The sequence below is a fragment of the Lonchura striata genome, chromosome 6 (assembly GCF_046129695.1).
Source record: "Lonchura striata isolate bLonStr1 chromosome 6, bLonStr1.mat, whole genome shotgun sequence".
NCBI classification, from domain to species: domain Eukaryota; kingdom Metazoa; phylum Chordata; class Aves; order Passeriformes; family Estrildidae; genus Lonchura; species Lonchura striata.
In genome coordinates this window covers 27,305,062-27,321,272 of record NC_134608.1, presented here as the reverse complement: position 1 = coordinate 27,321,272, position 16,211 = coordinate 27,305,062, and the positions used below count along the sequence as shown (strand labels likewise).

The 16,211-nt window shown below is 34.5% G+C and overlaps 1 protein-coding gene across 1 annotated transcript in view; it reads left to right on the top strand.

Annotated features, from left to right (window-relative positions):
• Positions 1-10,576, top strand: part of SCFD1 (sec1 family domain containing 1) — a 49,115-nt gene extending 38,539 nt beyond the window's left edge. The window contains exons 21-25 of the mRNA XM_021539329.2: positions 3,016-3,068; positions 5,573-5,606; positions 6,817-6,882; positions 9,423-9,491; positions 10,364-10,576. Of these exons, the coding sequence (XP_021395004.2) occupies positions 3,016-3,068; positions 5,573-5,606; positions 6,817-6,882; positions 9,423-9,491; positions 10,364-10,387 (246 nt within the window). The 3' untranslated portion in view covers positions 10,388-10,576. The remainder of the gene's footprint in view (positions 1-3,015; positions 3,069-5,572; positions 5,607-6,816; positions 6,883-9,422; positions 9,492-10,363) is intronic.
• The last annotated feature ends 5,635 nt before the right edge of the window (positions 10,577-16,211 follow it).

Below are 16,211 nucleotides of genomic sequence, written 5' to 3'. Positions count from 1 at the left end.
ATCCCTAAAGATTGTTTCTCTTAACCTGCAGGAAAACTGACAGCAAGTTCGGGAGTCAGTTTCAGCTAAAGGAAGCAAGGCAGAGAGTCATTGTGGAATGTGTTTAGACTTGATGTACTATCAACAGAAGTGAAATTGTATCTGGAAAAGGTCAATGTGTGGAAATACACATTGTGGCTTCTGTTCATCTTCTGATGTGTGGGATCCTTTTCTATTTCCCAGAATAGAAAACTACTGCACTGCAGGCAAAACACAAAGGGAGAGGAAAAAAGTTCAAGATTTTATTTTTTACAACACAGAAAAAAGTCTCCTTTATAGTTCAAGAAATCTTATTAAGCACAGTAATCAGTATATGAAATATACATACAGATAAAAGGTGTAATGCAAAATTAGAGCAGATTATTGAGAAGTCAAGCAATTATTACAATGAATGTAAATAATTTATTTTCTAGATATTAACTGCAACAATAAAGGAAATATATGAAATGTACATGCAAGTTGTACCAGAAACATTAACATATATTATTGTCAGTTGAAATCTTAAACCTATTTAGAATGATATCCTGTGCAAAACTCTGTAGGGTTGTCCGTAAATTACTTTGTGTATTGCATGTCTCTGCTGTTTCTTTTGTCTCCCTGGCAAGGACAAATAAGTCCATGCCACCTGTGCTTTCCAAGTGTTTCAGAAGCAGGAACAGCTAGAACAGATCTTATGGGCCATAATACTATCTTGTAACTTTTAAAATGTTTCTAGATTGTTTAACCATAGTTGCACCTTTTCTTGAAAAACATATCCAGAAGCATTCCTTGATGACCTTAAAAGTGATCAGTTACTTGTGGGTATTTTAAATAATTATATTTATTGTTAAAAAGCACGATTTTAGGCAATTTCTTTTAAGGTCAAATTTTAATAAAGGAATATTCTGTTAATTAAACTAAAACATAGTTGCCTTGTCTTGATGTCATTTGATTTACTATAGAGTTATGGAGATTCTTCAAAGTATATTCTAGGAAATGGTTTGATTACTGAGTGAGGAAGATCTTTGAAAAGTGAACCTTTACAAAGTGGCTTGGCCTCTGTCAATACAGTATATTTGTACATTTGTATTGACTTAAGAAGTAGATAGATAATCTGTGATACATATTCATGAAACTGTATTTTGGTTAATACAGTACCAGAGGATTTGTTACTTTTCAGACTTACTTAGAATATACCTTTTGTGCATTACAAATAAAAATTCTAATCCAAATTAGTCCTGTTCGATTCTGCAGAAAAACAAATACAATCTGAAAGTCAATGATATTTCCATGAGTCTTTTTCCATTTTAATTTGAAATATTGAAAACTAAGCTTATATATTCAGAAGTACTTATTTTCTTCTGGAATTGCTTAGGGAAGTCACAAATTCAGTTGTGTGTAAGGAAAGTGCTATACACTTGTTTTTATTGGCAGACTTGCTATTTGTTAAAGAAAATAAAATCTACTAGGCTTTCTTTCCCTGCACCCTCAGCACTGATTTCAGCAGGAATAGTGTATTTAAACAGCAACAAGGGAAAATCCCTAGGTTATCCCTACATTTCTATTGCTTTACCACTTTCTGTGTGTCTACTTATACTAGTCCACAGTGAAAAAACGCAGGAATAATACATTCAGGAGTACGTGTTTCTAATATGTTTATTAACTCTGATTTTTAGTTCTGTCATTAATCTGTAATTCACTCTAATAAGCAGAGAAAGTTAATCTCTTTATCCCAGGTAAAGGTTTCTCAAATATCTCTCAGTTTTAGTCTATCAATATCTATCCATTCCCAACTCTCTCTTTACTCCAGAGTCACTATACCACCTTTAGGTATGAAGCTGCAAAATCATGAATGCTGGCAGACTCTGGAGGTTGAAATTCCCAATGGAGCATACAAAAAGTATTTTGCAGAGATTCAGTGGGAAATTAGATCTAAATTATTTTCTTTTTAAAAGCCAAACTGCAGGGTAAGAGAATTATTTTATGTAATTATATAAAAGTTTGTAAAATCAAATAGATTTATTTTGTGAGTGTGTAACCACCACATGTATATTAAATACTTTTTAATATTACAGGTAGTTATGCTATGTGAGCTCTAGTAAATTCCCCAGATAATTTGTCTACTACTCAAGAAGTATTATTTCTACTCTACAGAGTCATCAGAATTCAAAGGTTTTTGCAAGTAAGCACACAGATAAAATCAACTGTAGTTCTGCATGCAGTTTATCAACAAGCTAAACTTCACAGTACGTGAATGAAAATGTAGTATAGACACAGGAGAAAGCCAAGAAGTTGTCAGAAGGAGTTACTAAGAAATTTTGTTTTTCGTCCATAATAATTGGCAAAAATCCTGCTTGTTGCCAATAAAAATACTGGAAGTGCCTCAGTGTTCTATGTGAAGAAATTCTTTTTCTGTCGTTTAGAGAGTCAGACTTTTCAAATTTTTGTGGAACTCATTTCTTCTTCAAGAGCTTAATTTTGGTTTAATAGTAGTCATAAATCATGACACGAGAAGGATAAGTTACATAACAGTAGCAGATTTTGATCTGTCTTGTCCTTAGCACTCATTGCTGCCAAAGTGTTTTGTTTTATAATGTTAAATCAATAGCAGATCTCCCTAACCTGGAAAATTTTCACATTTGTTACTAACCATTAGTGTTCCTCTAAAGCTGGTAACAATTTTTCTTTCTGCATGCTGTCTTTCTGTTGGGATTTATTATGCAAGCATTGTATTTTTTGGAAAGTGTGTGATAGTCAATTTTAGGTGAACCAGAAATAAAAAAGCTCAATAGTACCCTTCATAGCTTCTCACTGTTGTTTATTCTGTACTGGTTCAGTTATATACACACTTTTTAAATATTAGTGGACACCACAATTATTGTTGAATGATGTGATGGGAAATGATACTGGTTTGAACAATGTTTAATGTAATATATACAAGCAAAAATTCATTAGCCAAATTCCAATCTTTTGAGATAAAAACATACTTTTTAATAGGAGACAGATGACTACCGGTATTTTGACCCCAAGATGCTGCGAGGCAGTGACAGGTAAGTTTTGCTTCTTTCCTTTTACTCTGTGAAAACACTAACTTAAGAAATCTATTTTATTTTACTTGCTGTAAAGGTAATTATTTTAATCATTAATTCTAAGTCAAGACAGTTGGTGTTGAAGGAATTCACATCTGGGAACTTGGATCAATCAGATAAATTTTTATAACACTGCAAAAAAAACCTAAAAAAACAAATGCTAACATGTACATTAGTTTAGTCACAGGAATGCGCATTAATATTTAGCAATTGAAAAATGTTAGCGTTCTTCATAGTCATACTACTTGTTTTCTTAGAAACTTTGTGAGTTTTCACTGTTAAGCTAAATAGTCATTGGATGGTGCACCAAAATTTGTCACTTTTAAACAGCTACAATTTTCATTTGAATGTAACCCTTCTTTAGTAATTTCTTAATAAGTTAAAAAAAATATTAAAATTTGACTGCATTTACTTTTGTTTAGGTAGGTGCACATTTTATGTTCATCTGCATATGAAGGGAGGCTTGAATATAGTTTATTTTGCCAGTAAAAAAGAGGAAGAGGAATTACATTAGAAATTTATAAATCTTGATTTTTGCTTTGTATCTTTAATTAATTGTCTGATAATCTCACCTAATCTAATATCCTAGCAACAGAGAAGATACTTAATTTTAATATTCCTTCTAAAAAGAACTTTCATCGAACCTGTGGGAAAACAGCAATCTCATTTGGTTGCACCACTTTATTACAGAGTCAGTGTGGATAAAGTAGATCCAGGCTTGGTTTTAGTTATTTGCATGAAAATTCTGTCTCTAGTTTGTTCTTGAAACATGAAAAGTAAGAGGGCATAAATTTTAGATGATATGTATATTTTATTGGAAAGTATTATAGATTATATAATTTCAAAGATAAGCGAATTTTCAAATTATCAAAGAGAAAAGTACTAGTATTTTATGCTTCATTCTGATTTCAACTGTCACTTACATGTGATGTTTTTATAGCATTTTTGGTGGATTTTGTGCAAAAGTGCAAAGATTTATTTTACTCAAGCCAAAGGTTTTTTCCAAATATTTATTTGCCCTCTGTATAATTCTGACATTGCTTTAAACAATGTAGAAATATTCATTTACAGCAGTTCATAAATGCAGCATTCTGTATAGCTGTAATAGTCATCATAGAGAATAGTTTTAAATTTCTGTTTTGGGATTTGTATGTAAACTCAAGTTTACATCATAAATCATATTTGGGCATGATAGCAAAACTCATATAGTGGTTTATCTAATTCTCCCTTCAAATATTTTTGTAGACAATAAAAACATATGTCTTGACAAAACAGTGATATAATATAATTAATAGATTTAATTAAAAAGTTTCTGATTTTATTTTCTAATCTATTCCCATTTTAAGAAATACTGGCATTTCTACTTACTGTGTTTTAAATAGAGTAGTAACTGCATTGCTGTAATTCAGTCTTAGGAAAACAGTATCTTTCTAACCTGTGTAAAGCCTACCTCAAGTATAAACAGGCTTTGTCCTCTGAGAGGATGACACAAAATGTATGTGGATTTGTTGTATCATACTCAAAAAATTAAGAGAATAGGGGTAATGGTTCTACTTACAGGAAGTGTGTGCTATTCCTGACAATGTTCCAGAGCAACACATTAGAGATAGCTATTCCATTTTAAAACCTATTTTTCTGATACACTGAGATCTGTGTTGAGTCAGTTGCTTTTTGTCACTCAGAGAAAACGTCTTGAAATAGGGGAAAAGGTAATTTGAAGGGGAAAATACAGTGGTTTTAAGCTATGTTAGAACATAAGATGTATTTGTCTACCTGGGGCTGCAGGCCAGTACAGGGCAGGAGGGCAGTGGTAGTGTGTGAGCAAAGGGTTGGAGAGCAGACTGACCCTTCACAGCTTTTTCTTCACTTTCCCCTTCCTCTGAAGGTGCAAGGTGATGCAGGAAAAAGAGGTTTCTCCCCCTTTACCTGCTACTTGCCTGTGTATTCAGATGGAGGAGGCTGTACCACCTGAACTTGTAATTTCCCTCTTCCTCCCTTAATCATTCTTATCCTACGTATCTGCTGCCTGTAGTAGTTTTTGAGATTTGGAAGCACCAGTAAGTGTGTATGCAGGTGCTGCAAAGTGACTGGCTTACCTAGCTAAGATTCCAGGGGGTGGGATTGCTAAGTGCCATAAGTTGTGCTAATGCTGATCACATTTTTTACACATTGTATTTGCTCCTAGGTAACAGCACTATAGTTGGAGCTTTTAAACTATGGAAGAATTGTTGTCATGAAGCTTATTATTCAAACAGCAACATTAGAAATGATGAAGTAAAATTCCTATTTACTTATGTATTCAGTCCTATAAAATGAATGAATTTTCTATAACAAATGGAAAAGCAGTTATTGTTCTATATCATATTTTTGTTTAATATTATATAGTAGTCCATAAATATGATGGGTATATGATGCTCATTTTTCTTATTTCTATTAATGTGTAATGAAATCTTGTATTTTTATAGCTCAGTTCCAAGAAATAAAAATCCATTCCAGGAGGTAAGTCACATAGAAATTATTTTTCAATGTTCATGTGTTAAAAATAAATAAATCCTGAAGTACAGTCATTTTTGATGATAATGATTAAGAAAATGAGAGGTCTTATTTGCTAAAAAGCACTTAGACTAATTATATCTAGTATTAATTATAATTAGCTGTTATTCTGAAGCTTTTCATCTTCAAAGTACTATGTAAGTATTAACTAATACAGGAGGAAAAAATGTAGAAAATTTTCCTGAAGGTAATTACAGGGATTTACTAATATCATAATTGAGTGAGCAATTTAAATCCCCCATTTTTAGACCAGATTTTCAGAAAGCTCTCTAGATTTAATCCTTTGTCCAGCCTTAAACAACAGCATTGATGTAAACGACTATATTAAGAAGTCTCTGCAGTTAAAGGGAAAAAAGCAAAATCACGAATGTTATCATTTCATACAAATGCCTCTAACTTTCACTATGTAAATATTTACAAATACAAAAAGTTTTACCTCATTGCTATGAAGTTTCACAAGCAAAATATTTGCTTGGCAATATACAAATGTTCCTGATGTCCCATGAAATGTCCTAATTATTCTCAGGAGCGAAAGAAATACTACATGATATCCTAGATATATATCTATATTGGCTACAGATGGTCGCACCAAAAATGTCAGTAATAAGATAAAGTCTATATAAAATTCATATAGTATGGTCAAACAGTTTTGGATAAAGAATGTTAACAATAATACAATTATTGAGTCTGCTTTTTCTAGTCATGAATTCTTTAAACACAGCCCAGAAAATATTGATGGCTTTTACCTGTAATATTATAAATTACCAGTAGTAGGTGGGAAGAGAAAAAATTATGAGAAAGGGTATTTCTTTATGATAGACGTATTTCATTTATGGCCCAAATAAACATCCATGGAGGTATTTTAACTCTTCCTGAGGTCACATCTCAGGACACAAAAAAGTACATGTTGAAACTGTATATGTATGTCTTAATATGAGAGAGTAACATGTTAAAAGCTCTCAGCTTGCTATTCTGCATCCTACCAAAAGTTCAGATACCTTCTTCCAGATAGGAAACAGTGGTTCTGTATCCAGTTCTTTTAAGAGTGCAGTGTGATTGTGATGATTTTTGTTGTAGGTTTAATTATCTGGTATATCACTACTGAAATTTTAAGAACTTGAATGCTTACTTTAATAATACCTCTGTTGCCTTTTAGGCCATAGTGTTTGTAGTTGGAGGAGGCAACTATATTGAATATCAAAATCTTATTGACTATATAAAGGTATGTGTACTTCTGTTGGTTGTAGTCCTTAACTTACTAACAGAAACCAGATAGAGCATGTTTTCTGGTATTTCTAAATATTTAGTATTTAGAAGACAAAGTCTATGAAATTAGCCTTAATATCCTGATTCTATACAGAGTCCAGGAAAAAAGGAATGTAAGAAATCAGTAGAAATTGTAGTTACTCATTCAGACCAACAAAGACTTACTGTTTCTGGTACTTTGCTCATGTTGCTCTGGAGTTGAGTAAATAAACTGCATTCTCTTTTATTTTGTGTTCATACACACCAACGTGGCTGAAAACTGTCAGCAGATGCAAACTGAATTAACCTGTTTTAGAGTCATGTTACTGATTTTCATGTGGCGGTGTTAAATAAAGCAGCTGTAGCTTATCATAACCTTAAAAGTAAGGAACTGCTGAGAATTCTTCAGTTTTCATAAATCTTGCAGAAGAGATGCCCCAGTGCCTTTTTGTATGCAGCTTTGCAATATGGAGTCAGTTCAAACTCAGACCTGCAGATAACATCATTTTATTGTACGACAATCTTACTTGAGCATCAAGTATGTTGTTTCAGAAACCAACAAAATGCAAATACTGTGCTATCTGTTAAAACAAATATCACATTGGCACCAATATCTAAGCATTTGTTACTTACCCTCAGAACTTTTCACTACTGAGTTAATAGAAGCTCATTCTTATTAAACTGCATCATTTAATTCTGTGTAGAAATCATACAAGGTGTCACATGCACAAGTAAGAAAATACGTAATCAACCATGTAATGCTGGTGTAACAGATTTTGTTTCTCTGGTTCCAACTGGCCAGACTAGTAGAATACATGTATACCAAAAATCAGTGGATGGAGAAAAATAACTAAACCATTACAGTTCCTGGAAGGCAGGAGTAGTATTCAAGCACTTTCCAGGAATTAAGAAAAATGCCAAAGTAACCTTAGTAAGATTCTGAAGAAGGTAATATATTTAACAAAAGCAGCACACCATTCTTTCTTCCTGATCTTAACTCTGTTCATGGTGCATTTGTCCTGCTCTATGGTAGATTGTGGCTTTTCACACATAAGAGTAGATATGGAGCATTAGTCATTGAAAAACAGTTACTCTACAAAGCATGTGAGAGTTTGATGTCCAGGTAAATTTTGAAGAATGCAAAGTCAGAGGGTTTCTCCTCTGACAGGCAGCCATTTTGAAACAGAGCTGGTCTGGATACAGGAAAGGATAGGAAGAGGAATGTAAATTAAAGAAATAAATTAGATTTAACTTATCACTCGTCACTATCCTTGGTAATGAATTCAGTGAGGCATCTGCCTGTGGCAGAGTGTATTGGCAAACATTTGGCTTGCTCCTTAGTCTACCCAAAGCCTCTTTAGCTACTATATTGAACCCAAAGATGTCCAAGAGGATGACTATTTGTTACTTCCTATTAAAAAAAAATCTTCTGAATCCCCTAGAGGTTAGTTTCCTTCCCTGATTGTAGCTGCATGCTGACAGAGCTGAGGTTTGCTGTGTATGTGTGTATAGAGGGCACTGGTGTAATGACAAATTAAACACTCAGCACTGCATACAAAGTGTCAGGAAGCTGAAGTTCAGAGGAGTAAGAGGGCAAACAGGAGGTCATTTGCCAAACAGAAGGAACTGAAAGCTATGGAAATGGTAACGTTAGATCTTACGGAGAGTCAGAAGTTGAACATACTCCTTCTGGAACCTGTGAACAGAGTTTTTTCATCACAGTTGTCACAGCTGAAGTGTGCTGTATGTTTCTCCACTCAGACTGTGTACTTGAGCAGTGGGAGATGACCTCCCAAGGGGGAAGATTTCCTCACCTTTATTCCACTTAGCCCTTTGCTCTTGAAAAAACAAGGAAGGTTAATGAAAACCTTTATTCTCTCTCCCACCACCTGGAAAACTGTGGGCCTCTCCCAGGTGACACGGTCTTATCCAACAAAATTTGCTTCTCCATGTGGTAGACTTCCAGCATCTATTGTTTCCACAGATGTAGCTTATTAATTATTCTCAAATTCAGTCTTCCTCCAGAATAAAAAAGAGAAAAATCAACAGCTCTGTTCTTGCAAGCAGATACCACAGAGATTTTATTCACAGCTTTATTTTTCTAAGCACTATCCATTTTGCCAGTTTGCTCCTGAAAGCACAGAGAAAGTATTTTAAAATTTTCTAAAACAGGAAGCAATGTTCATTCATCTTTGACATTCCGGGATTTTTTTTGTAGAAGAATTAAGAGAAACCTTCAAATCTAATTATTTGTAGTTCTGTGCTAGAATGGACTATCTCACAATGTCAAAAAGCAAATATTTATACTGTGTTCGAGGTATATTGTGCCTTAAAATAAATGTATTGTCCAAGTTCAATTCAACATGCTGAAAATGTGTCATCAAAATTGCAAGCCATACGTGCAGAAGAATTTAGTAGATCGTATAATTTCCCTTTGCAGATGCTTAAAAAGTACTGCTTGTTAATCCTCTGCTACCCTGTTAAATAATTGATTTCCTACGGACTTTTCTTTTTTAGGGTAAACAAGGCAAACATGTCCTGTATGGCTGCAGTGAACTTTTTAATGCTACACAGTTTATAAAACAGGTAGGTAACTTATAACTCTACATCTCCATGGACTTTTATTGAAAAAAACCTCAATCTGTGAAAGTATAATGCATGTTACCAGTTTTTATTTGCTTGAAGTGGGGTTTTGAAGTCATTATTTTTAATTAGCTATTGAAGGCCTGTTATCAATGTAATGCAAGCAAACAAGTTTGTAATAATTGTTTTTACATTAATCCTACCTAAAAAAATTTAGTCAATTCTTGGAACTTTCACAAACAGCATCTCTTTCCAGGATTTTCTTGCAACTTTTTCAAGTTACAAGATGTTTAAACCTTTGTCCTGGTTTATAAATATCTACAGTATATAGATATAAATGTACTGGCCTGGTGGGAGCTTGATGTTCTTACCTATACTAAACTCTGTATTTTAGTGCTGTTAAAAACATCATTACTTCTCTAACCTCATTCCAATACAAATACAAATAAAAATTATTCATGGTGGTCAGCAAATAGCAGCCCTTCAGTAGCTGTCGCCAGCCATGGTTTTATGTCCTACTAAGATGAGAGTAAGTTGTTATTCAACACTACATTTTAAAGAACTAAATTAATTCTTGTTGCACTTCAAGGAAACAAATGGTACTTGCTGGCTTTTACTCCTCATTCAGCTTAAATAACAAATTTTCTTGTCTTGACTGTATACACTGTACCTTTACTTCATGAGATACGTTCATAAAAATTTGAAACTCAGGCCTTCTCCTCTGAGGTTATGAATTATTCTATCACCAGAAGATGTTTGGTTCTCAGCGACAAACAAAGCATATAAGACAGAAATATTTGCTGTATGAACTGGATATTGGTTTGACTGAAAGAATAAGATTAGTAATCTAATGACCTTTTTCTCTTCATGTTTAGCTGTCCCAACTTGGCCAGAAATAAGACTGAAACACCATTACCTGGATGGAAACGTGACAACAGACAATTGTTACAACATTCAGCTATCTTCATATCTTTAATTTTGTCATTATATTAAAACTTAAACCCATTTCATTAATACAATAACTTTTTAAAAAATCTGTAATTAATACGGTGTATATCGGCATTTCAGAAATAAAACTTTAAACCTGCTTTGTTTTTGGTGGAGGTCAGTTTCACTATTACTGCATTTTTATTGCAGTACTAGCTATTTTATATGACAGAAATGGCTGAAAACTATGGCATTTTCAAGTTCTTATATGTAAGTTTCTGATATGGTAAGCAGGACAATAGCTCTAAGAAAAGGTCAAGTCTGTCTTCAGGAGTTATGTTCTTCTTAAAAGCCAGAGTATCTTTATTTAACAAAATTTAAAAGAGCAGAACTGCCTTTCAGGACCAGAGACAAAGAGCCTTAGTCTAAGAGAACTACTTCTAGTTCTTAACTCTTTTATTTTACCAAAGTCATATGATGTATGCAGTCTTGGCATTATGGTTGAAAAATGTACTAGAAGATACCTTCAGTAGAAGTTTCTGGTACAGTAATTTAGCTTTTCTCTTAAGGTTAAGAGAAAATTGCCTGCCAGCACAGTCAGTTTCAAACTGTAAAATTGAAATCTTTCATTTTCTTCTGCACTTTTTATTGTAACTTCTCTTTGACTGTTAGGTTTGGGAAGAACACAATTCATACTCACAAAACAGCTCTTAACTTGTATATGCACATATTTAAAATATTGTTTTTAACAATTCCATTAGGTAGGGGCAGTTTAGTAGTTTAAAGACTCCAGGAATGATAATTATGGAGAATGCATACAGGAACTCAGAGAACATAACAAATTCTTTTTTATAGTTGGAGGTCTCTGTCTTTAGAAACCTCTCTGGAAACAGCTACTGGTGAAGCAATAATATGACTTCAAAACAAGACCTAATACACTCAAAAAGTGAAAACATTTATTGTGGGTTTCTTAGCAAACTGTGAGAATTACTGGCTTACTGTAAATTTTTCAGTAGTGCTTTTTGCACTGTTTTTCAATGTTGAATGTTAGTTTTGCACTAAACACAATGCCCTTTCCCCAACTAGATTGTTTTTCAGAACATCTGTACAAGAAATGCAGTTGATCTATTCCTTAACAGTATCATAAGAATAATATGCGTAATCTAGACCGTGTTATCAAAAGTAATAATGTTATTTGATTATCTAAGTGTTGTAATCTACTCCAGAATACTGATATAAATTTCTAATTTTGCCAAGTCAATAAATATATTTACTATGGTGTTCATTGTAGTTGTTGCATGTGAACACTGTCCCATATTTCAGTATGCAAGGACTCACTGTCAAATGCAGTTTGTTATTCTAATTCCATATATATATATATATATATATATAATTATATTTGTTGGAAAAACAAGGCCAAAGTGTGTCAGGAAAAGAAAATTACATTTAAAGTGTTTATTGCTTCTTGTGGGAGTTCATTCCAGGCGCTTGAAATAATCCCTCCTCAACTGTGCTTCCTGTGCAAAGAGTTCTAACCTTGCAGCTGACAACCAGCTTATGAAAAATCTGCCACTTGGTTTTTGTCCAGATCTTGGCACTGCTCACTTGCATGAGAAGCACTCCTAAATCGCATCGTAGAGAATTTGCTTTTGCAGTAAACTTTATAAAGATGGAAGAATTTACTTTGGTGACTACATTCAAAAATCTGGTTTCTGTCTTTAGTGTCTCTGGATACAGGTTTAGTTCGTGCCCAGCTTTATAATTGGATCTTCAGGTCTGTTGTGTGAGCACGCCCTGGTCAGTTTGGGGTCCAGGTTTAAAAAAAAAAAATAAACAATTTTTGTCCTCCAAACATTCTTTTCCTTCATCTCCAAAATAGTTTTCTGGTTTAGTTGTAGTAGTAGTCCCGAAGCTCTCTATTAACCTTTAAATTGTGCATGTACTGCTCTGTCCCTGTAACAGTGTGCATTACCTCATGCTTCTTCCTTGCTAGCAAAACCTGAATTAGGGTATGCAAGTTTTTGTTATATGGCCCTTTTTCCCAACTACCTTTGGATTTAGGAATGTGGAAGATTGTACAAGAAGCCTCTGGTTAATCTAGAGGCAAACAATGTTAAAAATAAGCTCTCTCTTTGGTAAGCTGCTTCAATTTATAGCTGTCACAGTGCCTCAAAGGTCCCTCAAAGTCCTGTGCTTAAAGGAGAGGTTATGCCTGGCTCAGTGACTCTTGTAAGCAAAATGGCAGCATTCATGTTGCTAATAAATATTTTAGGTGCTCATGGAAGGCCAGTGAGGTTTGGAACTTTTCTAGCCCCTTCTCTCCTGATAAAGCTCTGACAGGGCCAGCTGGTGAGGCAGCATCAACAGCAGCTCCAGCTTCCACATCTCAAGAGGAGTAATTCTTCATTGGTAGCTGCTTTCCCATTTAGGTAAGTAAAAACAGCACAATGATGAGTGTCAAGTGCTGTACCTGTTCTCAGGAAGAAAATTAGCAAATTAGCAGTCTGGTCTTCAGCTGTGGAAAATTCACAGTCGGTCTTTCAGGAACTATGGACAAATCTTACAAACAGTTGCACATACTTCAGAATACATGCACATTTTGAAATTATAGATCTTCGACTTGCTTTCCTGTTGTAATTTGAAGGTTTTAGACTTATTAGGCAGATATTTTGTGACTTAATAGTGAATTCAGTGAAAATTCTGTTTTTTCAGAATTAGACACTAAAAAAGTAAAATAAATTCATCAGAATAAAGGAAAGAAGCTTCTGGAGATCAGCACTTCATTTAAATGGCCTTATTTGTGTGATACTCTCTGATGAAAATCAGATATAAACCTTTGTTATGCTAGAAGTAAGTTTTGCTATTGGTTGATGGTGTTCCTATCAATCTGACTGGAATGTAAAATAGTGGGTTTTTCCCAAAACCCATAGGTTCTACAGAGAACAGGAGCACTGCTATCAGTCACAGTTACAGAGCCAACCCACCTGTGCATGCACAGCTTCAGGACTAGAGCTGAACAAAGGGCAGCATTTCCCTTTTCACTTAAATAATATACTCCAAAATGGAATTGCTTAATGGTCACTTCAGTGTGTTGGCTAGATCAATCCTATGAGGTTTAGGAAGTAAAAGGTTTATAAGAGAGTACATGGGAACTGACTTCAAAACTACCGCAACTGCATTCTTGAGATCTGAAATAAAAGGTGTTGGACTGGAACATCATGTCTCTTATTTACTGACAGTGGAGAGAGACACCCACTCCCTCTCTTAGTTTGGATCATTCATTAGTTGTAACTTGTTGCTAACAGATGGCTCTGGCTCAGAGAAAGCCAAGCCTGGCTAGTGTTCTAGTGGTACAGAAAAGTTAGCCACAGTGACAGTGAATTCTATATAGCTTCATAAATCAGAGAAGATGTTAATATTTCTTACTGTGAATCAGTGGATTAATTGACCCACTTCTGTTTTATTTGGAAGTGGCTTAATAACCCTATTCTGTGCAGCAGTTGAAATTGTTTTCAGCAACATTCAGATATATTCTGCTCCTTAATATGGTCACATACCATCCTTCAACAGCATTCAAAACCTGCATATTGATCTCAATGCATCTATTTTTTTTTTCCCTACAATAATAAACCATTAGTAGTTTAACTGCCACTGGAATTTTAGATCTAATGATAAACTTTGTATCTCTACCTGCTTGTGTCTTTTCCCTTATATAAACAAAGCAGGACTAAATTTCATATTCCTAAAATGTTAAGTTATTCCAGCTCCTTCTCATAATTGCAAAGGTTGACTTGCTTGATTTGGTAATGGAAGAGTGATCTTTATCCTGTGAAAACAGATTCAAATGCTGAAAAGTCTCAGAACTATCCATTCCAGGTCCTATTTCAGTCTCCCCATCTTATGTGTGCATTCCTATTTCTAGCAGTACAAAAAGGCTAAATCAAAGCCATACTGCTTTTAGAGAAAATTGATTTTAGCACATCAGACAGGTAATGCAACTCATTTACTACTCTGAAGTCTTACTTGTATTATGCAGGTAGCACGAAAATCAATGGATGAAAATTAAGTCCCAGAAGGGGTATGTAGCTTTCCTTAACAATAATTGGTATGGAATCTTTCAGTAATTTCTGATAGGAACACAGTTGTCATACTGTTTCCTACAGCTAAAACCATTCCCCCCACCTTTTTCTCTTTCCCAAAAAAAAGTTATCTTCTCTGTACATATAGACTTTCCAAGGCTTTCAAATCATACTGAAAATACCATTTTAACAAATAGTAGGATTATTCCTATTTCATTTGGCAGAGTAAAATTACACAGATCAGGTCAAATCGTTTTTTGTGTGCTAGACTTAATTGAACTATTTCATTTACTCCCTGAAGTGACCTAGGACCTTTGTCCTACAATTCAGCTACAATGGCAAAGCTTCCCGGGCTCTTCCTGCATCTCTAAACCAGGGGAATAATTGTAATATGTTGTGTAAGTTGCCAAATCACAATGGGAACTGAATAAACTTCAGATTGAATGAAATAAAAATAAATAAACTGAAATGTTTGTTACATTAAATCTGATATATGTTCTCTAGAGACTTCTTAAACCATAAATCAGCACATATATATTTTATCTGTTTTAAGTGCAAATATCTATGTTTGTACACTTTTTCTGTACCACAATATGTATAATATGAAATAGATTGAATAAGGTCAACATTTTCTTCCATCTACAAATCCCTTGGGATCAGTGTATTCCTACTTGGTTTGTTCATTCTTTTAATGCAGCATGTTCTCTGTGTCCATAAGAAAGACTCTCAGATCAGGTCACAAAACCAAAAAAAAATGAGGGAGAGATGATGGATTATGACACAAAATGTTTCACAGGCAAGCATACTATTTTTATGTAGAGCTTGTGTAATAGTATTATAGCTAATTGTATTGCCAGTTTTGCTAGCATTGAAATAAACCCTCTCTTTTTATATGTCAAAGAAGTGAAGCAAAGCTGGTGCCATTTTTTGTTTAGATTCCCTTACCCGTATGTTCCAGTAATCTTGGAGGATGTCTTTTGCCACATTTTCCTGGGACTGTTGACAGCTAAACTGCTGAGCTCCAGCTGGGATGTAAATTTGCCCTTGAACTAGAACATGAGTCCATTCCCATAGATAACTAATTAGCCATGGGCCCCATTCAGATATTGTTTGAATTGGTAACTCACAAGGAAAGATACTTACTCCTAAATGTCATAGTCTGTCCAGCTGCAGTACTGAGGATATTTTTTGTCTTCCCAGTGAGAAAAGCTTTTGCTAGCCAGCCTTCCCTCACTAGGATCATGCTTTGATGAGCTTTTTGAAAGCAAACAGTGTGAGGATAAACACTACAACACAGGAAAGATGATTGTATAAATCTACCTTCTGTAGTTTTTATACCTCTGTCAGGCTGGAAATCACCTTTATCATACGAGAGGTAAGTGATAGTTTGAAGGAGAACAGGGAGGAAAAACCCTCACATTATGGTGTGGGACTGTTCTGAAATTCTTACAGGGAAATTGTACAAGTCTTCACTGACCACATCATCAGCTTTCTGATGTTTCTGCACATCACACTTCTTCCCAGGGGCGACATCTGTCAACAGATGCATAGGACAAGGAACAGTGCTGTTGTTGCCATCCCAGGCTCTCTGGAAGGAGAATGGTGCCATAATCTCTTCTCACTGGAAAGGCTGAATTTGTAACTACTCAGGGCCCAGTATGAAAACAGGTGAACCTAAAGGAGGCCACTCTTCTGCAGAGCCAATTTAAGGGGGTTT